Source organism: Aspergillus tanneri (genome assembly GCF_003426965.1).
Source record: "Aspergillus tanneri strain NIH1004 chromosome Unknown AapTan_2_pilon_pilon_pilon, whole genome shotgun sequence".
Classification (NCBI taxonomy): Eukaryota; Fungi; Ascomycota; class Eurotiomycetes; order Eurotiales; family Aspergillaceae; genus Aspergillus; species Aspergillus tanneri.
In genome coordinates, this window is record NW_022984629.1 from 4,915,276 (window position 1) to 4,935,836 (window position 20,561).

The 20,561-nt window shown below is 44.3% G+C and overlaps 4 protein-coding genes across 4 annotated transcripts; 3 read left to right on the plus strand and 1 right to left on the minus strand.

Moving 5' to 3' along the window:
• Window positions 1-4,995: 4,995 nt before the first annotated feature.
• On the minus strand, window positions 4,996-6,033 carry ATNIH1004_001556 (uncharacterized protein; the record flags this gene model as incomplete). Its single annotated transcript, XM_033566255.1, has 1 exon — window positions 4,996-6,033. One exon carries the CDS (start codon window positions 6,031-6,033, stop codon window positions 4,996-4,998), a length of 1,038 nt encoding a protein of 345 aa, XP_033432012.1.
• Window positions 6,034-6,703: 670 nt separating this feature from the next.
• ATNIH1004_001557 (uncharacterized protein) lies at window positions 6,704-8,404 on the plus strand (the record flags this gene model as incomplete). The annotated part of the gene is made up of 3 exons (XM_033566256.1): window positions 6,704-6,887; window positions 6,948-7,086; window positions 7,147-8,404. 3 exons carry the CDS (start codon window positions 6,704-6,706, stop codon window positions 8,402-8,404), a joined length of 1,581 nt encoding a protein of 526 aa, XP_033432013.1.
• Window positions 8,405-13,521: 5,117 nt separating this feature from the next.
• ATNIH1004_001558 (uncharacterized protein) lies at window positions 13,522-13,845 on the plus strand (the record flags this gene model as incomplete). The annotated part of the gene is made up of 1 exon (XM_033566257.1): window positions 13,522-13,845. One exon carries the CDS (start codon window positions 13,522-13,524, stop codon window positions 13,843-13,845), a length of 324 nt encoding a protein of 107 aa, XP_033432014.1.
• A 5,924-nt stretch (window positions 13,846-19,769) lies between these two features.
• ATNIH1004_001559 (putative mitochondrial inner membrane protease subunit 1) lies at window positions 19,770-20,443 on the plus strand (the record flags this gene model as incomplete). The annotated part of the gene is made up of 3 exons (XM_033566258.1): window positions 19,770-19,779; window positions 19,859-20,196; window positions 20,264-20,443. The coding sequence occupies 3 exons, from the start codon at window positions 19,770-19,772 to the stop codon at window positions 20,441-20,443; spliced, it is 528 nt and encodes a 175-aa protein (XP_033432015.1).
• Window positions 20,444-20,561: the final 118 nt, after the last annotated feature.

Here is a 20,561-nt window from a genome sequence, read left to right on the forward strand (position 1 = left end):
TTGAGATTAGTTTATAGTTACTTTAAGATCAGTATTATACATACCTAAAGGTTGTAGATCGCATTTGACTTCTTCTTTCAAACCCTTGATCTAGATGTAGACCAAGGTATTGGTGATCCTGAGGAAGATACCCTAGATATATTTATTTGAAGGAATCTCTCTCCTGTGGTCTGGGTGAATTAGAATCTTCAAAACTAGAAGTTCTAGATCCACCCCGTCGCTTCCGTTCTAGACATAACTAGTTCCAAACCAGTTATTAATTAGTATGGGGGGTCACCCAACGTCACGAGAAACACTCCGGTAATACCGTGCGGATATACTATCTGTACTGTAAGAATGCCGACTATTAAGCTCATTTCGGGAGAGAAATTGGTCCATATCACGTTTATCCAGAAGGTGCGCACTAATAGCATAAGTAGATATACTATTTTAGAACTAGTAGATGACTAATTTCAAAATAGTCGGATACCTACTATGCAACATGTTGGAAATCAGGATGCCTAAGGCACCCTTCAGATATCCTAGTCACACAGCGATCTGATATATCACACTCAGGGGTTAAGGGACACGTAGATATAAGGAAGTGTTGGTCTACACACTCTCTCGAGGATAGAGCAACATAGTCACCATGCGATGCTAGAACCCACGATAGTTCCAATATACTATCTAGTTACCACAATCCTAGCACCTCACAACATACCTTCTTCCCTCTACGCACTTTAACATAACAGCCTGAACAAGTGGTAGTCTCTTACCTCACATATAACCCCTTTGGTGTGATTGCTCTCCTGCATTTGTATGGGGTTGAGCCTTCTCAAAAAAGCAAGGATCCATTAACGAACAAAATTTATTTAGCCCAGCAGCAATAACTGGTTCACTCTTATAAGCAGCCCATGATCGCACATTCTCATTTTCAGTAGCTAGTTAGGAAGCAGTTGGCAAGTAGTTCTAAAATCAACAAGAAGCTAATGAGTAAACGGACAAGCTCAAAGTATTCATTATAGCTGTGGCAATCAAGCAAAGATGCCATTCGGTTAAAAAGCCCAATACCCGAACCACGTCCCACTGTCTTCCCAATGCCCCGAAGAAAGCGAGCCCGATAGAAAATTAAAATATCCTATAGTTGAAACCCACGAGGTCGTTGAGCAGGATCAATAATTTGAAGGTATTGACCAAGTCCTAAATTGATTAGTGTTGAAGTGTATAGGGGAAGATGGTATATTGTGACGTGCTAGGATGGCGGTGACTAGATAGTACATTGGAACTATCGTGCGATCTAGTATTGCATGGTGACTATGTTGCTCTATCCTCGAGAGAGTGTGTAGACCAACACTTGTCAAGGGCTAAACCTCTATAACCTAATAACTAGGGTGGATACAAAAGGAATCGTCGAAGAGGAAAGAGAAGAGGAAACAGCGATGAGACGATTGCGAAGTAAGGGGGGGGAAGTCACATGATAGAGTGTACTAATCAATATACTAATCATGTGGCAGGCGAGGAGAAAGGAAACACGAGGGCTGAGGGCCCGAGTAGGCTGAGGGGCTCTAGCCCCTTACAACACTTCCTTATATCTACGTGTCCCTTAACCCCTGAGTGTGATATATCAGATCGCTGTGTGACTAGGATATCCGAAGGGTGCCTTAGGCATCCTGATTTCCAACAATTAGCTATATATTAGTTTAGAACTAGTTTAGAATTAATTACTAACACTTTATTTAACACAGATCCATATCAACGACTAGACTTTGTATTCCCGAGCTGTGAAGATAATGGAACTGAATCCTTACCAATTAATCTTTTGGAAAACTATCTAAAACATAACCTGATCGCCATCTGCATCCTCACTGTTAGTTAAGTCACGAAGAAGAGTGATAACTAATTTACAATTAGTTTAACACCAGGTAATAACTAGCTTATAGCTTACTTTTCCATGTTCAGGAACGAATGCAGCAAAAATAACCTCCTTTAGTCCATTTGCTCGCTCTCGTTTATAGCCCATATCAATCTCGAAGGATTTAAGAGACTTAAGGAGCTGGATCTGACTAAGAAGCCCACAAATATTACCGTCAGTGTTACTGATTTCATGAACATAGCTCTAAAATAAAAAGTTAGAAACTAATAGTAAACTAGTTATAAATTAATATAATGTTTCTTACCTGTATTTCTGGGGAGCTTTGACATTGATATCGCAGCCCATTTAAATCTTGTCCTTCAGGGTATAGGGCTAAGCGCTCTTTATATATAAGAGCACTATACCGATCCATATTAACAAGGCTCGGGTGAATCTCTGTGAGATGATTTACTTGATATCCCTGACAGAGCTGCTGGAGCTGAGGACTTTTTAGAAACGAAGCTAGACTAAAGTAGTTGTATATTAGTTTAGAACCAAACAAAATCCAGTTTATAAATAGTTAAGCCAGATCAGGAGTCAGAAGTTTTTTAATAAGGCTTTGAATATCTTCCATAACAGCATATGGCGCCTTTAAGGGTGGTGGAGATGGATGATCGTATCTGTTCAGCTTGCAAGTAATTACTAAAAATGATTCTGAACTGTTTCTCGAGTAGGATTTTGGCATTGAATCCATGGATGAATTAGATTGGTCATATGATTACTAGTCTACATGTAGTTGACCATGCCCGACTGGATGTATGAAGGTGACAAGACTTCTGAATCCCATAGTATATCCTATATTTCGTTAGTAACTAGTTAATAACCACTCCAGTATTAATTCTCTAAACCCACGAGAATGCCTTTTGCTTGGTGCTATCATCCCTTCGAATATTCCGAACTATCTCCCAGGTATTCTCATCAAGTTTTGAATGATAAAGGTTATAAAGAGCTAGGTGTAATTGAGCACAGATAGTAACACCTGTACAAAAGTACTTAGAGCGTAAGGTAGTAGTTCGAAGAGATGGGCAGTTTGAATTCATATTCTTGTAGGATTATCTGGAAGAATACTGGATCTATATAAAAAAACTAGTTAGTAACTAGTATGTAAACAAGTATTAACCCAGTTATAGTATTTAATTATCTACTTCATATCTCCTTCTAAACTAATTCGTTGATGGCGGCTAATTGGAGTAAGATAGGCACAGCCATCCTCTTCAGTTTCAGGATACTTTGGTAATGATACTACATGCTTTATATCTTGAACCATAAAAATGAGAGAATATGTGGTAAGAAAGCCTTAAAGTAGTTAGTAACTAGGTATAAACTAATATCAGTTTAATACTTACTATCTCCTCCTTATCACCCTCATCAGAGCTCATTCGGCTCTCTGAAACAAAGTCCCCGACATTACCTTCCGATTCCCGGAGAACATGATTCTGAAGTATTTGATCAAGTTCTAGGTCACTCATTTGTAACTAGTTGCAAACTGGTCAAGAACTAGTTTTGAATATGTGAGCTGCAGGGAAAAAAGAGAATACAGGTGTAGGTTCAGTGGTAGGTGGGTGGCTATCCTGTATTTATTAGGTTGAGGGGTGCACGGACCGAGTTGTGTGGACTTTGAGTGAACAGTGTAAACTAAGTTAACCGATCTTTTGGCATCCAGCCGAACTGGCTGCTCCACACGCCACTTTATTTTTATTTTGTGCCAAATCAACATCTACCATGGTTGCATTAACCCTTCCTTAGTTCCTGACTATGCCCTTTGGTAGACAGTTTCTAAATTCCACTGGGAATAACGAATTCTGTTTCGCTGAGACACTGAAAGAATTAGATAGTATTGTAGTTCGCCTCAGGCTTGCATACTCCATATCTATTTATCCCGCCGCTGTCGTATAGGTTCTAGAGAATTGAATATCACCCCCAAGGTTCAAAGACTACAAAGGATAACAATCCTGTATATTTTACATATCGATGTGCCGGAGAGGGTTGAAAAGAACTAGCGCCTTAATAATTTACTAGGATGGTAATCTTAAAGAAAAACTGTCGGTAATCATTCGTGGTAATTTAGATGTCCATAGCATCCGCTGCCGCTGTAGCCAAAAAAAAAAGTTCTGCTCAGCAATGTGGAATGGGCCTCTCAAATTCCACCGTAGCCTGAACACGGGATTACGGTGTAGTTTTACTAACTTCTCACCGAGTGGATGTCTGACGGCATAAAGAGCGGAATGTCAGGGGCTGAACCCGTAGAACCTATGAGATAGGTTATGTACAAAAAGGAATCGTTGAAGAAGGGAAGAAAGGAAGAGAAAATGAGCGGTAAAAAACAACGTTAAAGTCACGAGACATGGATCGAGGGCCGATGGGGCCAAAGGGGTCAACAGGGCCAAAAGGGACAGTAGGGACAATAGGGACAATGGGGACAATAGAGACAATAGGGACAATAGGGACAATGGGGACAATAGAGACAATAGGGACAATAGGGACAACAGGGATAATAGGGACATTGGCCAGAGAGGTCAAATGGGCTCCAGCCCTTTACACGGGATTCTCGAATCAGGAGTATTCCTAGTCAGCCATGTGGTCAGCTAGGGACTCAACAGTGGTCTGCGCTACCATGGTTAATCGGCTATGAGATCATCCATTCTAGTCTTTCGTCTAGTTCTTTATTACGACTACGATGCGTGATCACATAAATGGCAACGTTTTCACCTGCAATTAAATCAACTTTTAGGGGCCTACTAGTCGCCGCTAGGGCTTCGGCCCTTTTTAAATACCTATTTTTTTGTCTGACAGTCGATCATACGCCATCTGGGTAAATGTAGCAGCACCACTTCGGTCGTGATACGACTATTAATGAGACACCTTTGAGGAGTGGCCAAGGAATGATTCTACTTCTGTAAGGATGTGGTTCTGTGTTTTCCTTCTAAACCCGAGAGTTCTATCCGCTGACCCAAAACAGCCTCTGTCGACCATTAAGCACATTATCGACCGTACACCACACAAGAGAATTACCAATTGTCCCTCAGGAACCAAGATCGAACACCCTGTGCAGGAGTCTCCCCACAACACAACAGCTGATTCTTCCATTGCCATCTATTTGAAGATCAATCGAAGCGTGCAAATGCGCGGTCTACACCCTCATTAGTCACTTTCTCAACGGTCTTCTCTAATATATCAAGAATACGGAGACCGTCTTCTTGCGCTGCCCTCTTTGCTGATTGGATTGAAGCCTTGTTCAATAGTTGCCGGGTCGCTGTGTCAACCGCCACGTTGATAAACGAGTCACGAGCCAGCTTTTGTGCCTTTGGCTCCAGAGCTCGGGCAATTTCTTCCTCAAACGCCCTTATGGGAATCCCGCGTGTTTCGTAACAGTCAGAGCGGCTCTCGTATAATGCTTTGTAGTTATCGTTGCACCACCTCTCAGTACCCAGACATCGCTCCAATTTCTCGTTACAGTTAGATTGACCGGTCTCGAAAGGCGCCTCTTCTCGTTCCGATAGACAGTCTTTACCTAGTAGATCCTCGCTTGGATTACTCAAGCACCACGCTTCCGATCCCAAACAACGCTCAGATACCTCTGGGCAGTTTTCTGCCTGAAGCCACTGTTTTTTACCGTTTGTCTGGGTGGTCTGGGTGGGAGCTGCAGGAGCAGGTTGTCGGCGCGCAAGGCATTCATCCTTGTTCTTCCAGTAAGGCTGTGATCTTTCACACCAAGCGTCTGTGCCGAGGCAACGTTCATTCAGATCCGAGCAACCAGTTTGTCTGTGTATCCATGGACCGAGCTCTCTGGCAACAAAGCAGGCCGCCACTCGTTCCTGGGATTCAATTCCAGTACAGAATACTTCTGTTCCCCTGCAGGATTCGGAGTTATCTTCCATGCAACCTTCCCTCGGTTGCTGCCATGGAAGCTTGGACCCAGTCGGACGGGGACCTCTAGCGCTGAAACACTCGTCCTGGCTCTTATATCCTGATAGATGCAGGTATGCACTGCACCACGATTCGGTCCCTAGGCATACCTCAGACAGGCTAGAGTCTGGACAGCTTCCACCATTGAGCCACGGTAAGGCTTGACGCTTTGCAGAAGTAGAAGCCAGTGCAAGGGTAGTGAACTGCAAGGCTGCCGGGAATATAATAAAACGCATCGTAAATAAGGACTTGCACAAATGTTCTGTGGAATATAAAAATCCGAAAAAATTGAACCAGGTAACTTCATTCTCTGGTAATATGCGGAAAGGCCATTCTTATAGAGTTAGTTCATTTTGAGTTTTGATTCACTTTGTTTTCAAATAGCAGCAATGATTATTATCAGTCTGCATGAAACACAGTGGGGATCTAAAATTTGGCTCAGCCCCAGGGTTCTCAGGTGCACCTGTCAAGTAGGAGATATGCCCTTAGAGACTGTAACGGTGTGGCTGAAGAAAGTTTCGGTTTCGTTATGATGCTCTAGCCTATTCTCTACAGAATAAGGCTTCTAGATCTCATGCTTTACGTAACACTCCACTGGCATTTCCTTCGGCATGCCCAACTTGCACGGTACTATATACGCCAAGGAAAATGAAACCATAACTCCGTCTAATAAAAAAAGAACCCCACTTCAATAAACGGAAATATACCGATACCATTTGAACGAAATTAGCTCCGGGAATCAGATGAGGTTGTTTCAACAGCTATGCCCGCCTCTTGCGCTCACCAGGACTAACATAATATGGATTTGAGCTATAAAAAGCAATTGTTCCCCTAATTGTGTCTCAGAACCGCCAGAAGCTTGCATCTCATCGGTTCTTTTAAGTTAATAATACATAGTCATCCAAAATGCGTTCTCTCGCACTTATCGCTGTATTTCAATTTCTCGCGTGCCTCGTGGCTGGTCAACCAGCGGGCAGTCCAAGCCCAGTTTCTTCTGACATTTGTGCAGAACTCATCAATAGTATCAATGTGAACTCTCCCACATTTGATGAGGCGATGAGAAAGGCAACAAGTTTCCTCTCCTCTCAATGTAAGGTTATGATGTGAAGGTATGAATAGTGCGGCACTGACTGATTCGTTCCTAATATAGCTAGGTATCCCCATGGCTTCAAGAACAATGAAGGCCTGTCATTTCCAAGTGACTTTAACGGTGTGAAACTGTACGAATATCCGTATCTAGCTAATAAAGTGTACAACAATGATGGCGCTCCTGGTAGATACCGCGTCATGTACGTCTAGGCAAAGTTGTTTCTCTTGTCGATGTGAAAAACTAATGGCTATCCTTCTAGATTTGGCAATGCCAACAATGAATGGAAAGTTGCTGGTGTCTTGGAGCATCCAGACCTACAATCCAACACGAGAGATTTCAGTTTGTGTAAAGATATGGATCCGCTGAACATTGCGCTCCGGGAGGCAAAGAATGCCAAAAAGGAGGCTGAAACTGCCAAGAGTCTAGCTGAGACTGATCAAGATGCTACTGCGGCTGCTCAGAAAGCAAGAGCAGCGGCTGAAGCGGCTGAAGCAGTGAGCACAGGTTCATCAGGCGTTACGGCAGGCAAAGTCCGTCAGCTGGCCAAGAAAGCCGATCGGGAGGCAGAGAAGGCTGAAGCATTTGCGGAGATTGCTGCCATTAATGTTAAAGAAGCTCTAAACGCAGCGGATGCCGCTGGACATGCCTCGTATAGTGCGGTAAACGCTGCTGATGCGAGTGAGGCTCAAGCCAAAGCCATGGAGGCAAGGGCGGCAGCCAACCAGGTTAAGGCGATGGCAAAAAAAGCGAAAGAGCTGTTTAACAAGTGGGAACAAATTCAGGCTTCTGTTTCAGAAACAAGAAAGCAAATTGTTAAGAAAATCACGGACCTCACTGCAAAAGTAGCGCAAGATTCAGCTGCCTGGCAGTCTGCTTTGGAGGACGCTAAGCTAGAGAAAAAGACCTACGACCAACTCTTTAAGGAAAACAGTCAGTTAATCAAGGTCATTCAGGGAAAACAAAGTATTCAGGAGACAGCGAAAAGAGCCGAAACTGCAGCTGAGCAGGCAGAGAAGGCCGCGAAGGACAAATCCGACAAAGCAGCTAAGGATGAAGAAGAGAAGGCTGCAGGGGAGAAAACCAAGAAAGAGGTATTGGAGAGTGCGAAGGCTATTGCAGATGGGGCGCCTAGTGGGTCAATCTGGAATATCGTCGGGACAGGAATTGCCGCGGTCACGTCGGGCGTTGTCGCTATAGGGGGAGCTGCTGGGCTGACAAAACTTGCTCTGCAACCAGCTATCTCTATGGGCTCACTCTCCGGGCCAGTTTTTGCCGGTGGAAGTGCAGTGCCACTCGCTTCAGCTGAGGGAATGTCGGCAGTCTCAAATGCATTCAGCGATAGTCTTTCTAAAGTCGTCCAGGAAGGAGTCGAGAAGGCTACTAATAAGGCATTTAATAAGGCAATTGAGGAGGCTGCTGAAAAGCGACTTCTGATGAGGAAATTGGCTAAAAGAAAGGTAAAGGAACAACTCGAGCGAGCAGTTAAAAACGCACGTGAGGAAGCTTCGTCTAGTTAGAGGAAGCAAAGCCGAGAAAAGGGGAGGCGATTTATATGGCAGAATACGGGAAACCGTTCGATTCCTGCCCAGCAGGCACCTTGTTACGCTGCTGTTCTGTGGAAACAATTTATTAGTGGAATAAAGCATCAGGGATGGTAGTGTTATTTGTAGGTAATAAACAAAGGTCTTGTCAGCTTTGGCCAATCCAATCCTTGATCTAACTCTAGCAGTGCTCAATATAATTAAGATCAGGGACTATAATTCCTTGAGAATCAAACTAACCAGTAGTTTTTTGAGCAGTATGAGACTGTGCCTGTATGAATATATGTCCCAGTTCATAATAGATTAGAAGTTTTCCATTAGTAATTAAGTATAAGAGTTAGCAATAAACCCACTCCAGTATCCTTGTTATATAAATCTTTGCTATATCAGAGTTGCTAATATCTTATATCATGTCCTAATCATAACATTCACATCCTTGCCTTTATTTTTAGTCAGAAGTTTACCACGCTCCCAACACTGTAAAGACGTACAGAAGATCCCTTACACGTAAGCATATCGCTTCGCGTATGTGTTGACAGCTGCGAGAGAATTCACTGTGCTCGCTGTTTGTTATGTGGCTGATGAAGCTACTTCTACATTGCTCATTGACGAGCTCATCGTTTTTGTATTTGGTACAGTGCGACAAGAGGTAGAAAAACGGACCCCAGAGTTACTTATACCGTATCAAATGGGTCACCCAATTGCGTACAATTAATATTTAACAGAGAGACCCTCCGAAAATTCCGTGCCGTGCGTCGCGAAGGTGAATTTGGCAAAATTCTGCTGCTTTTCTTTGGCGTTAGTGATCTTCAGGAGCCTCACTATATAGACAAGGGAGCCATCCCCGACCAAATCCTCCGATATCTTCTACACCAAACTGAACTAGTTATGGTTGACTTCGCTTCAGCAGAAGCGCTGGACAATATGCTGGCTTACTACCAGGCGATTCTTTTTCGCACCGTACATCTACTTCACTTCCAGACTAACCCAATTTAGGTGGCTTTAAAACGGGCTGTCAACAACATTGCAAATGAGGCGGTTGAAGCCAAGCTCATGTTGTCGCTGCTGGATCTTCTCTCCCTAGTGGCTGTGTTTACATGCCTAGTAAACTGGCCACGCGGATTGCTGGCGAATCAGAAGAGAATTGGATGCTACGCGAGACACTTAACAGAAAACTCTTGGTTCTCAACGAAGTGTCAGAGACTTACAAGGGGTTTGTAGATAAAAGAGGCCATAGTAAAAGACCGATGCCGGTGCCGGATTCTCAATAAACTGGCAGAGTTAGGAGGCACCAACCTCGATGTCGGTTCTGTTAAATCCTACGTCACGGCGAACTTTGATAAAGACGTTCAGAAAAGTATGAGGACGCGCGGAATCCTTCATTAAGGTTTTCGAACAGATTATTTCTGTCGCAGAAGCCTGGCATATTACTCCAGAATCAGCCATCTATAATGAAGTGATGTTAGTTTCAGAATTATTAAACCAGACCACTTCTATTAAACTCCCAGAATTGGTTGAGCTAGCGATGTTGGAACCAGCGTTCGATACTCCTACTGAGGTCACCCGTCTACAGACAGCAGATAATATTGCAGACCGTACGATTATTAACAAGAAAAATGGGAAGGGATTAAAGGGAAGTGAGTCACAACGTCTTAAAAATATGGGAAATAGTATCCGTTTCCACCGTCGTTACTGTTTACTGACATTGAACGCTGTGTCAGGACTTTATCCTGAAATTTAGATTTTGTTCCTGTACGAATTTCGGCATCAGATCTTTGCAGGTGTATCCCGTCTAAACGAAAGAATCCCTTACAGCCATCTCGCATATTGTGATACTTATTTGCTTTTCTGAACCAGTCTGTCATAACAACATTATTTTGTTTACCACGTCTTACTCTACCCTGTCAGTACGAGATGATGCACTAGTCCATTGCGAAAGATAAGGATGACTATGCTACAAAACTGATTCTCAAGGAAGATGGAATGGAGCACTAACAAGTACAGCATATCAGTCTGGTTTTCAGAGAGTTAAACAAAAACAAATCGCCAGTGTCAGAGCCAGCCATACAAGGGAAGATCAGGAAGAATAATTGGCGTATCAATATGGGAAATCAAATAGGACAACGTCTGAGGACGGTAATGACAATACTAGACATGCTCAAAGTGCCACTTGGTTGGAATGGTCTTGCACTTTTCAGTAAGTGCGACCAAGAGGACCCGGTTGTTGCAGACCTTTCCCCTTCGCGCTCGGCGCTGACGTTGTGGTGGCTCGGTGTATACTCTGAGATCTCTGGCCCATCATCATATCTGTCACCATCTGCCCACTTCGGCGCACGCCTGCTGGCAGGGCGCGGACTGGCCGCTTTCTGCATCATTTCCACCTGCGTACACAGGAAAGTTATCTCTGCAACACGTGAGTCATCCCTCTCGGCCGATTTGCTGTATGCCCGGCTGGGGTAGGTCTACCGCTTCCCTTCCTAGGTGTGGCTCGAGAGGAAGGTTTCTGCAACTGCTCGACAAGTCGAGTCTCGCTAGGCTTACAATGTCCTTGTGGTGAGACAGGGCAAACTCTGCCAGGGCATACAGAAGTTCGATATGCCAGGCCACATACAGCAGGGTCAAACTTGCGGTAACTACCTCTCTGATGCCTGCTTTGTCTTCTACCTCTACCTCCTTATCTCCAGATATTGAAGTCTGCCTCATCCCTTCTCGCGGCCCCATACACCAAACTCATGGATGGGGTGGCGTTCTTTGCCCCGGGTGTCATATTGGAAATGGTCAGCTTTTCTGCGAGAGAAGGGGAGGGTGATTGTAAAAGAATTCTTTTTTAATATTTACGCTCCTTTCCTTAGATAAATTATTTATTCCGTTTAGGCCAGACTCTTGGGCACTCTGGTGGGAACAACTCTTACTTTCCAGGCTGTCGCCCAAAAGAAGGTCAAAAAGATATCGAGGAATGATAATACTCGAAAGGATGAACTCTAGTATAAATTACCATAACTATGCTAATAGGCGGGTGTGCATACAGGCGAGATGACATGATTTCCTTCAAGAAATTTCATAGACAAATTAAATTAGCAAGAATGTGATTGGGAGCTTCCCAGCCCTAACCTTGTGCCCTCAGCCCTTTGTCATCCCAATACAGTCTACCTGTAACCCACATAAACATCACGTCACTGCGTTGAACTGAACGCGATGTCGGAGGCAAGGTCATCACAATTCATCCCCAAATTTAATTTTTAGACCTAAGTAGACCAATATAACATTGATTGACCACAGCCGGTGGATTATTAATGATAGTTATTGATCTACCTAGCTAGGAATAGTATCCTTGCTTGACACTAATAGAAGAAATGCACGGACAGCTGAGTCACAAAGTTACTGCTAGTTAATAGTTAAGCAACAGTGGGGAGGATTATAGTAGGGCTGAAGACCACCAGGATTTAAGATTATGTTTTTTTATAATTGTAACCACGCTTAAGCCGGTCCTTGTATTTTACTATTATTAGGCCCAAAGATGGAGATCCTGCCAAGGGCACTAGTTTCTTATATCCGTGAGAATTGCTTGCCAAGATTGATTGTCGCTAGAGCTCGGGATGATTTTCTTTAACTTCCGATATGGAGACGAGGTGATCCAATGATGGGCGGGTTCAAAGGAAATAAGGTATACATACGCTCAGGCCCTCCCCAGGCATATTATTTTATAAGCTAATGTGGGAAGACAGTCTTCGCTAGCCTAACCAGATAGGGGAAGAATTAATTAGACAAGATCAAGGCTGAGGTTGTTCAGGAGGGCGAGAAAAAGCGGGAACAGGTCACACACACAGGTGTATGTATGCCACTGGCCTTCCGATCATACCACCTATCTCTTCGGTGAATGGGTTGAAATAAATATTGCTACAGCCTGCGCCGCCGCGCGGGGGCGGGGGAGCAATCGAAGCTGACCTGCAGCGGTAAACAACCCAGGTCGCTTCCACTTTCTATCGGGACCCTCAGCTCGCCTATCCAATAGTTCTTTCCAATAACTGTTCCGTAATATGCTGATTGGAAAGGCCACTATATGGGAACTTTATGAACGCTATCCGGAGTGCTGAGCTATGATTTCCACGTTGTCGTCCGGTGACCAAATGGGTATTAAAATATTTCTCGATATCTGGAATATGATACCAGAACCGCAAAACTGGTGAATCTCCAGAGAAGTAATGGATAAGCCTCGGCAGATGCAAAGTACTAAATTCTACTAATAAAATAGCCAGGCTTTGATGGCAACGGACTTTCATTCTCAATTATACCAAGTGTAAGCCAAACTTTGTTATTATTTGGCGTCCAAATGGACAAGCTAGTGGGGAGAAGATAAGAACCCAGTATCTACGTAGGTCCGCGTAGCTTTTGATTAATAATAGTAACCAATTCTCTTGATTGAGATTGCGGTTCCTTAAACAGCACAATCCTTCTTGTGCCGAATATCCGGCCTGTACTGATTTTTAATGATATCACCTTGCGATAATTGACGATAAACCTGGCTCGTGCTAATTAATATGGACAATGCTTTTTTTTAATCTTAGATAAATAAAAGGCGCGTATTTATAAAGCGGACAGGCTTAAATGCGCTTGCTACCCAAAGATATTATCTCTCTCACTGGCTGGATTATTACTGCACTTATCATACGCGTACTGTGAGTAGACATTTTGGTATCTCCCTAAAGTATTAGCGCTTTGGTTTATGTTGTGGATTCAGGGAAAGATAGCATTTAAAGGACAAGATGTAGATTAGCAGTATCTTGCCTGAATAGTTAGGGAAAAGATGGGGTCTCAGGGGATAATAACCCCGCAGCTTGCCAGCGCGCTAATACTTTATTTATATATTTATGTTCGATATAGTGGGGGGTCTGAATTGACTGTATTCAGAAGGATGTTCTGCCGAACCTCTCTATGAGAGATATCGGCATATATATTTCACATAATATCCCAACCTGGACTAGCTTATTTTTAATTAATTACATCTACCAAGACCTTCGAGTCATTGTACAATTAAGTACCGTGGCCTCGCCAATCTACTCACCACCGAAGACGTGTGGGAATTCAGGTGGAAGATGTGCTGGACCAACTGCTCCACGTCGGAGAACGGCACCGACTATGACAATAACCTCACGGACGAGGACGAAGATGGCTTCCACAGACAGGGATACGAGCCCTATCGGAGAGTGGTCTTCACCACCATAAAAGGGAGTCGTCAGGCGAACTTGACCACTCTCACCGTCCCCGCAGTAGGGTCCCTAAGCGGCGACGGTGTTATGAAGTGCGCTCTTCTCACGAGCCCGGCACCCGCTCCCAATCCTTGCAAATCTAGCGTAGCACCTGAAGCTGCCTCGAGTATCTCATCGAGCCTCACTCGTGCCGAATGCTCCTGCTGTTAGCAGCCCGTCCAAAACTGATGGGGCCGTTCGCGGCCTAGGTCAGGCAGCGTGGTGGACCGCTGGTGCCGCCTGGCTTGTTTACAACATCTTCTGTTAGTCAAATTGGTGTATATTTACATGAAATTACTACGAACCAAGCTTTGATGTTGTAATACGAATTTCCTTTACATAAAGTCTTCAGTTGGAGTGGATCTCGTATACTTGTGAACGTGAAAGCACAATCATTCGGGCCGTCGCATTACTCCAACCTTTAAATAATTCAAGAAGTACACGTCTCAAATACAATAGCCCTAGGAATGTATATACATATTATTGGTTTAATTTAGATATAAATTCTCTAAAGAATTTGTCACAGATCATGCTGCTAAAAGAAAATTCTGTAGCAAGTGTCAAGCAACCCTTTGGGGTCTAGTCAGGGCAACAGGGTCGGGTCGATAGACTTCCGCAAGACGGGGGCATAAATGCATATAGTGGAGTTCACGAGTAATTTCCATAAGACATAACTATTCAGCTCGGGGGAAGAGCTTTAGTGGGCAATGTCTTGGTGTTGGAGGCTGCAATATGGGTGTAGTAACTCCTCACGAAAGTAATGACTAGATTAGAAGAGCAATTAATGGCTGACTTTGTTGCTGTTGTTTCTATTTACACTTCTATTTCGCGTGGGTAAGCGCCTACGGGGTGGGATCGAATCAAATATCCGCCAACACATATTCCCTTACAAGACGCAAATCGATGACCGTCTTTTTGGCTTTGGCGTAGTAGTAAAAGCTCAGCACCACCATGCAGCCGGACCTGGATCCTCACACCCTATGCTCTGACAGCCCACCACGGTTAATTAAGAGGGTGAACATGGGCTGGACCCGAACAATGGCAGTAGTTAGTCATGAGATTTGTTGTACTCTTGCATATCCGAGTCGTGGCTTGTTCCCGTGGGCTAACGATGCAGAAATAACAATTACAGCAAGTTATGAATACATAGTGGACAAAGGCAATGGGCATACCATAGTAGTAAATTGGTTTTGAGCGGTTACTGTCATGGGTTGAACCCTTTATTCCTATATAGGACGCTAGAAGCAACTGATCGAAAGATCGGTTTGTTGGTATCTTTTATGGTCGAATGGTTTTATCTCTAGCCTAGCCTAGAGACAACTAGATCGTGTCATACTATGTATATTATTTTTTTTATCAGGGGCTGAACCCATAGAACCTATGATAGGCTATATACAAAAGGAATCGTTAAGGAAAGAGAAAAAAAGAGTAAACAAATAAGAAAGGAGAGTCACGTGCTATAAGTCATCTCGGGCCTATAGGCTGGAGAGCTCCAGTCTATTTACATTCAATCCCGTTCGGGACTAATCCGGCTGGTCTTCACCTAATCGAATGAATATCCTTCACCCGAACTGCCCAAAAAGTCGCATTTGCACAATCTGGAGAGGTACCATCAGCTATATAAAATATGTTATTTAGAGTCTCTGTCAAGACGGTCTTCTTTATCCACAACCCGTCCCTGCTTCGACGATCGAAAACGACAAGAAAGCGAGAGGATGAAAGGAAGCAAAAGTAAAGAGAAGAGGGGAGTTTCACTTATTTTAAAAGGAAATTAATTATTATTGCAACTGGGTCATGCAGTCCCTTTCTGCCCCCGAGTACGATAATTAGTACACACCGGTAGTTCTTGTTGCGCCGCTGTGTTATAGGTGCTGGGTAAATTGATACCGAATCTTAAGCTTCTTCGGCTTCTTCATCACGCTGAATGCTCTCCTCACTTTCCCGAATAGAAGCCAGTAGTTCATCACGCTCTTTGAGTAACTTAAGAGTGCCTTTCATCATCATCTCAGAGCCTTTGACAAACCGATTCAAAGCAGCTCTACGATGAAGTGATATGCTCGATGTACGTCCTCTAAATGATTCTTTGAGCGCAGATAGATTTGTCTCCAACTCAGTTAGATTGGCAAGTGCTTCTGCCGTTCTGGATGGTCTGCAGGCTGGTGGTGAGGGAGTTCTTAGTTGAGTGTTAGGCCGTAAAAACACTCTCTCTGGGCAGAACGGAACCAATCCAGTTTCTGCAAAGCCATTCTTGACGTTATCTGCTTTATATACCTCTCTGTGTATCTCAGGAAAGTGTTTAAGAAAGTCAAACTTGTCGATATAATTGTAACCAAACTGCATCTGATTCTCCGCCAAGCGCCTATAAGCGCGCTTTAAAGGTGGGAAACAGCCAGCATCAAGAGGTTGTAAGAGACATGATGAATGTGCCGGTAGGCAAATAGGAATAACATTATTATCCCTGCATATTTGACCAAATTGAGGCGTCAGATAGCTGTCTTGACTAAAGATGAGCAGTCGGTATCTCCCAGTTCTACGGCTAGTAGCAGGGATAAAGACTTTCTTAAGCCAGTACAATCGAATCTCATTAGTCGCCCAACCATTGGGACTGACTGCTATGCTCCAGTCACGTGGTAGAGCTTCCTCTTGATACCAGCCTTCAATATGATACTTCCCCTTAAAGACAATACAAGGTGGAAGCACATGCCCAGCAGAACTGATGCACTCAATAGAGGTAGCCCATCTCTGATTGTCTGGCCGTGAGAATAAGGACCGGTCAATCATATAGCCCCTAGTAACTGCTTTAGCAGAAGCTAAGGGGCCGATTGCAAATCCAGTTTCATCGAAATTGTAGATATCCTCCTGCGCAATCTCATGTTGTGTAATGGTAGTCTGTACGTGATCAAACCACTTCCTAACTGAGAAATCTTCGCATTTAGCAAGTTGGTGAATATATCGCCGGTATGTTCGTTTCGGATATGCTGTTTTGAGCTCTTCTCGTCGTTTGATAAAGTTAGACGCCCAATTAGGGCCAACGGTCAGGGTAGGTGTATTACGGCGCTTGGAGAGAAGTGTATTAGCCATTTCTCGTATTTGAGATTGCGGGGGCGCTGCTCCATGTTGAATCAACGATAAGATTGATTGTGTAAGTGAATCCTCTTCGTCTTGAGTCAATTTGTGGCTATTTGCACGTTTCTGAGAGCGACAAGTAACCCCATTGAGCCGATTGCGCAGTGTTGTTATGGGTACTTGATAATGACGAGCTGCCTTTCGTATAGAAGATATTTTCTCCTCTTTGATATCGGAAATTGCTGACAAGATCCTTCTCTCCTGTTCTTCCGAGAGTTTTGATCCTTGCTCTCGCCTTGGTGGCATGGCTGATAGTCAAATAGCTTTTATATGTCAGATGTAGTTAAAACGAAGGTGAACGCGTGAGGTGACCAGCTCGCGAAACTAACACGCAAGGGGGTGTTTAGACCTACCGTATTCGGTATTGTCACGTGTGATTTTTTAGTCACCCATCTAGATTGACAGCTCGCCTGAGCGAGCGAGCCCCTTGAATTGAAGAATCGTGCCTCGCGAACAACGCCAAGGGTACACGTGACTGTGAAGATAGGCGGAAAGGGCACTAAACCGAAGATGTCAAAAAGAAATTAAGAAATAAAAACACACAACAGCTAGCCGGGATTCGCTAGTGGTCTAACTGGCCATGTCTGGCTTGAATGCGGCCAGAAGTCATGTGGGTCTGAGCTTGGGTGAGTGCACCATGGATGGGATGACTCGCTCACCCAAGGCTCCCCACGTCACCTTCCTGTAAACCTTAATAACCACTATCTTATGATATGCCATCGGGATTGGCGACCTGCCCCATCACCGCGCCATTGGCTGACATGACACAACATCGCGAAATTATTGCCGCCTGGATGGACTTGAGGGCCTGATTCCCCAAATACATAAAAAATTAAACCCTGCAGCCAAATTTTAGGTGCGCCCCATAGCTAAGAGCAGCCCGTTGCTTAGTACACGCCTGCGACAGCCCAATGTGGTTTTGCTGTGGCTTTGCATGTGGCTGAGTTCATCCCATAATTGATCGCTCTGCCGGATTCTTCTCTTCTCCATTGTTTTGAATCTTCCAAACCATCTCCATGCTCATCTCAAATGATCCCATTTTTCAAATTTGCGCCCTGCGTTGGACAAGCTAACTGGTTAAGGGCTGGATGCTTTTTGTGATATTTTTTGAAGTACCTGTGATGATCTGAGCCCGCGTCACGGGCCAGCTTCCTTACGCAAGTTTGGCAAGAAGGTTCTCATCTGAACTATAACGGTAGTTCTCTCAGTGCAGTCAAGACATTGCCCTTAATCCAGTATCAGCGCTGCCTGCCTCCCGTCTGCTTTGCTTGCGCAACGAGAAGAATCTCCAGATCACTTCAGTGTGCAGTGGTAATGAGAAAAGAACCAGAACAGCAGGTAATCCTTTCCTGCTTTCTTAAAATCAGATCGACAGCTAGCGATAGAAGATCCAATTACCGAATTAAGACGTCAACCAGAGGAACAAAGAAAGCTTTAAGAGGAGGCAGAGCGCCGACTACAACTTATCACCCTTTTCAGGTTTCTTGATCGCCACCTTTCTTTATTGCAAGCTATTCGAGTTGAGATAAATGCAGAATATGGAACGGAGGGTGATGGAGGAAGTAGTTGGGATGAGTGAAGGATGAGGATGTTTCTTGTAGGACAGAATAATAGACTACCTTATGAGCTAAAAAGACACTTTGGTGCTAACTAATCTACACAATCTATTATCTGGCTCTAGCCCCATGGTCGACATGATATCGTTCAGCCCAGGTGATCTGGAAACGGTGAAACTAACTAAAAGAGGGAAATCACTGATCCTCGCTTTTTTGAATGAAAGGCTGATGTTAATCGACAATGTAAACTTTTTATATATCTATCCTTGCCTACTCAGCGCTCGCTACTTTACTGACTGAACATAGCCACGTCGCAAGGATTGTAATGTGTTCAGGAATTATTGGTTCTCTAGAAAGAAAATTTAAGCACTGAGAGGCTGAGGCTGCATGAATTAGAATGGCTTGCATCTACAGCCAACACTCCTTGCAGAAACATTTACAGTGTCTCTAAACCCGGTTCAAATGTATAAAGCTTTCAAGCCTTGACGTCTATCTCCTGCTCATAAACCCTGTAATTGGAGGTGGGCGGTGCAACCATAAAAAAATGTACAAGACGACTGATCGAAAGATCATCGCATCTAGCGCACTATATCGTAGCGAAGGCCTCTTAAGTCTGAGAAATATATGGGTTCAAGCTCAACCCATGACAATATATTTGTGAATGGCTCCATCTGCATAGGTAGTGATTTCGGAAAACTATGGATACGCAGGCTCTGGCAGAACAGAGTTGACAGAAATGGGAGCTACAAAAAAGAAGCAAGGCCATCACGAACAATATGAAATAAATTTATAATCTCAGTATATTCATAATAATATCTGTCTCCCGTCGTTACCACCCAGCCTCCCATTCCCATAGTTAAATGGGGTCCAAGCCGAGCTATCGTTCAGGGACATGTCCACCGAAGTGGACATGAATTGTTCATCTTGCTTCTCTGTCCACACTCGCGCGTTCTGGTGTTGAATTTCGGCAACGACGAGCTCTAGCAATTTTAGAAGCGGTTCTGCATGCAGATACAGTTATATGACAGGGATCAATTGGCACATTAACCAAGTAGATCCAATGGAACAAGTGTAATCATTATGCACTGGTTCTTGAGCCATTATACAGCATAGTAGGAAGAACTTGATCAACCCATGTTCTGTATCATGTGGTTGTACCATGTGGTTGTACCATGTGGTTGTAAGCTCCCAAACTTGCTGAAGGAAAGAAGAAAGAGAAAATTCCTGCCCACAAAAAATAGGGTTTTTAAACAGCCGTGCACGTGACCCCGACATTTTGTTCGCGAGGCACAATTCTCTGAATTCAAGGGGCTCAGGCGAGCTGACTATCTAGATGGGTGACTAAGTGAGGCCACGTGACCATACCGAATACGGTAGGTCCCTAACACATTTTGCCCAGCCAAACATCACACGATGCCACGCAGTAAGTACGGGGCATCTGTCCAGCAGATCAGCGCAATGCTCCAGAGCTAGATAGCTAATGGAGCGACTTATCCGTGCAGCCCTGAGACGGGCCACTCCAGGAGCAGTCTTTCGACTTACTCTCGATGGCGTGGGCCTGTTCTGTGCCTGCACCTTAGTCTGGGAGCACTTGATTACCGTGCAGCTCAGCGAAGGTCCCTCGATGTACCCCACCTTCAATCCGAGGGGTGACTATCTGTTGATCTCTCGGGTTCACAAGTACGGTAGGGGCATTGAGGTTGGCGATGTGGTACGGTTCTACCATCCGACTTTTTTGGGGGTCAACGGTGCAAAGAGGGTGATCGGGATGCCCGGGGATTTTGTCTGTCGGGATATGCCATTCAGTACGGAGGTTGGTAAGGGGCAGGAGATGATTCAGGTAGGAGAATTAACTTATTTGCTGAAAGACCTCGCTCTGTCGAGACATTTCTGACTGGGTTTTTAAGGTTCCCGAAGGTCATATATACGTCGGAGGTGATAACCTTCCCTGGTCCAGGGACTCAAGAAACTACGGTCCTATCCCCATGGGACTTGTCAATGGGAAGATTATTGGTCGCGTTTGGCCGCCTTCGAAGATGCAATGGGTGCACAACACGATGCAGCCGGCTCAATTGTCTGATGAATAATTCGCCTGGGACATATCTACAGCATGAGATCGCGGGAGTCTGGAGTTGGGAATGAATGGGATTTGTTGGAAATTTATGCATATATATTCATACATATCAAATTGTACAGTACACCTTG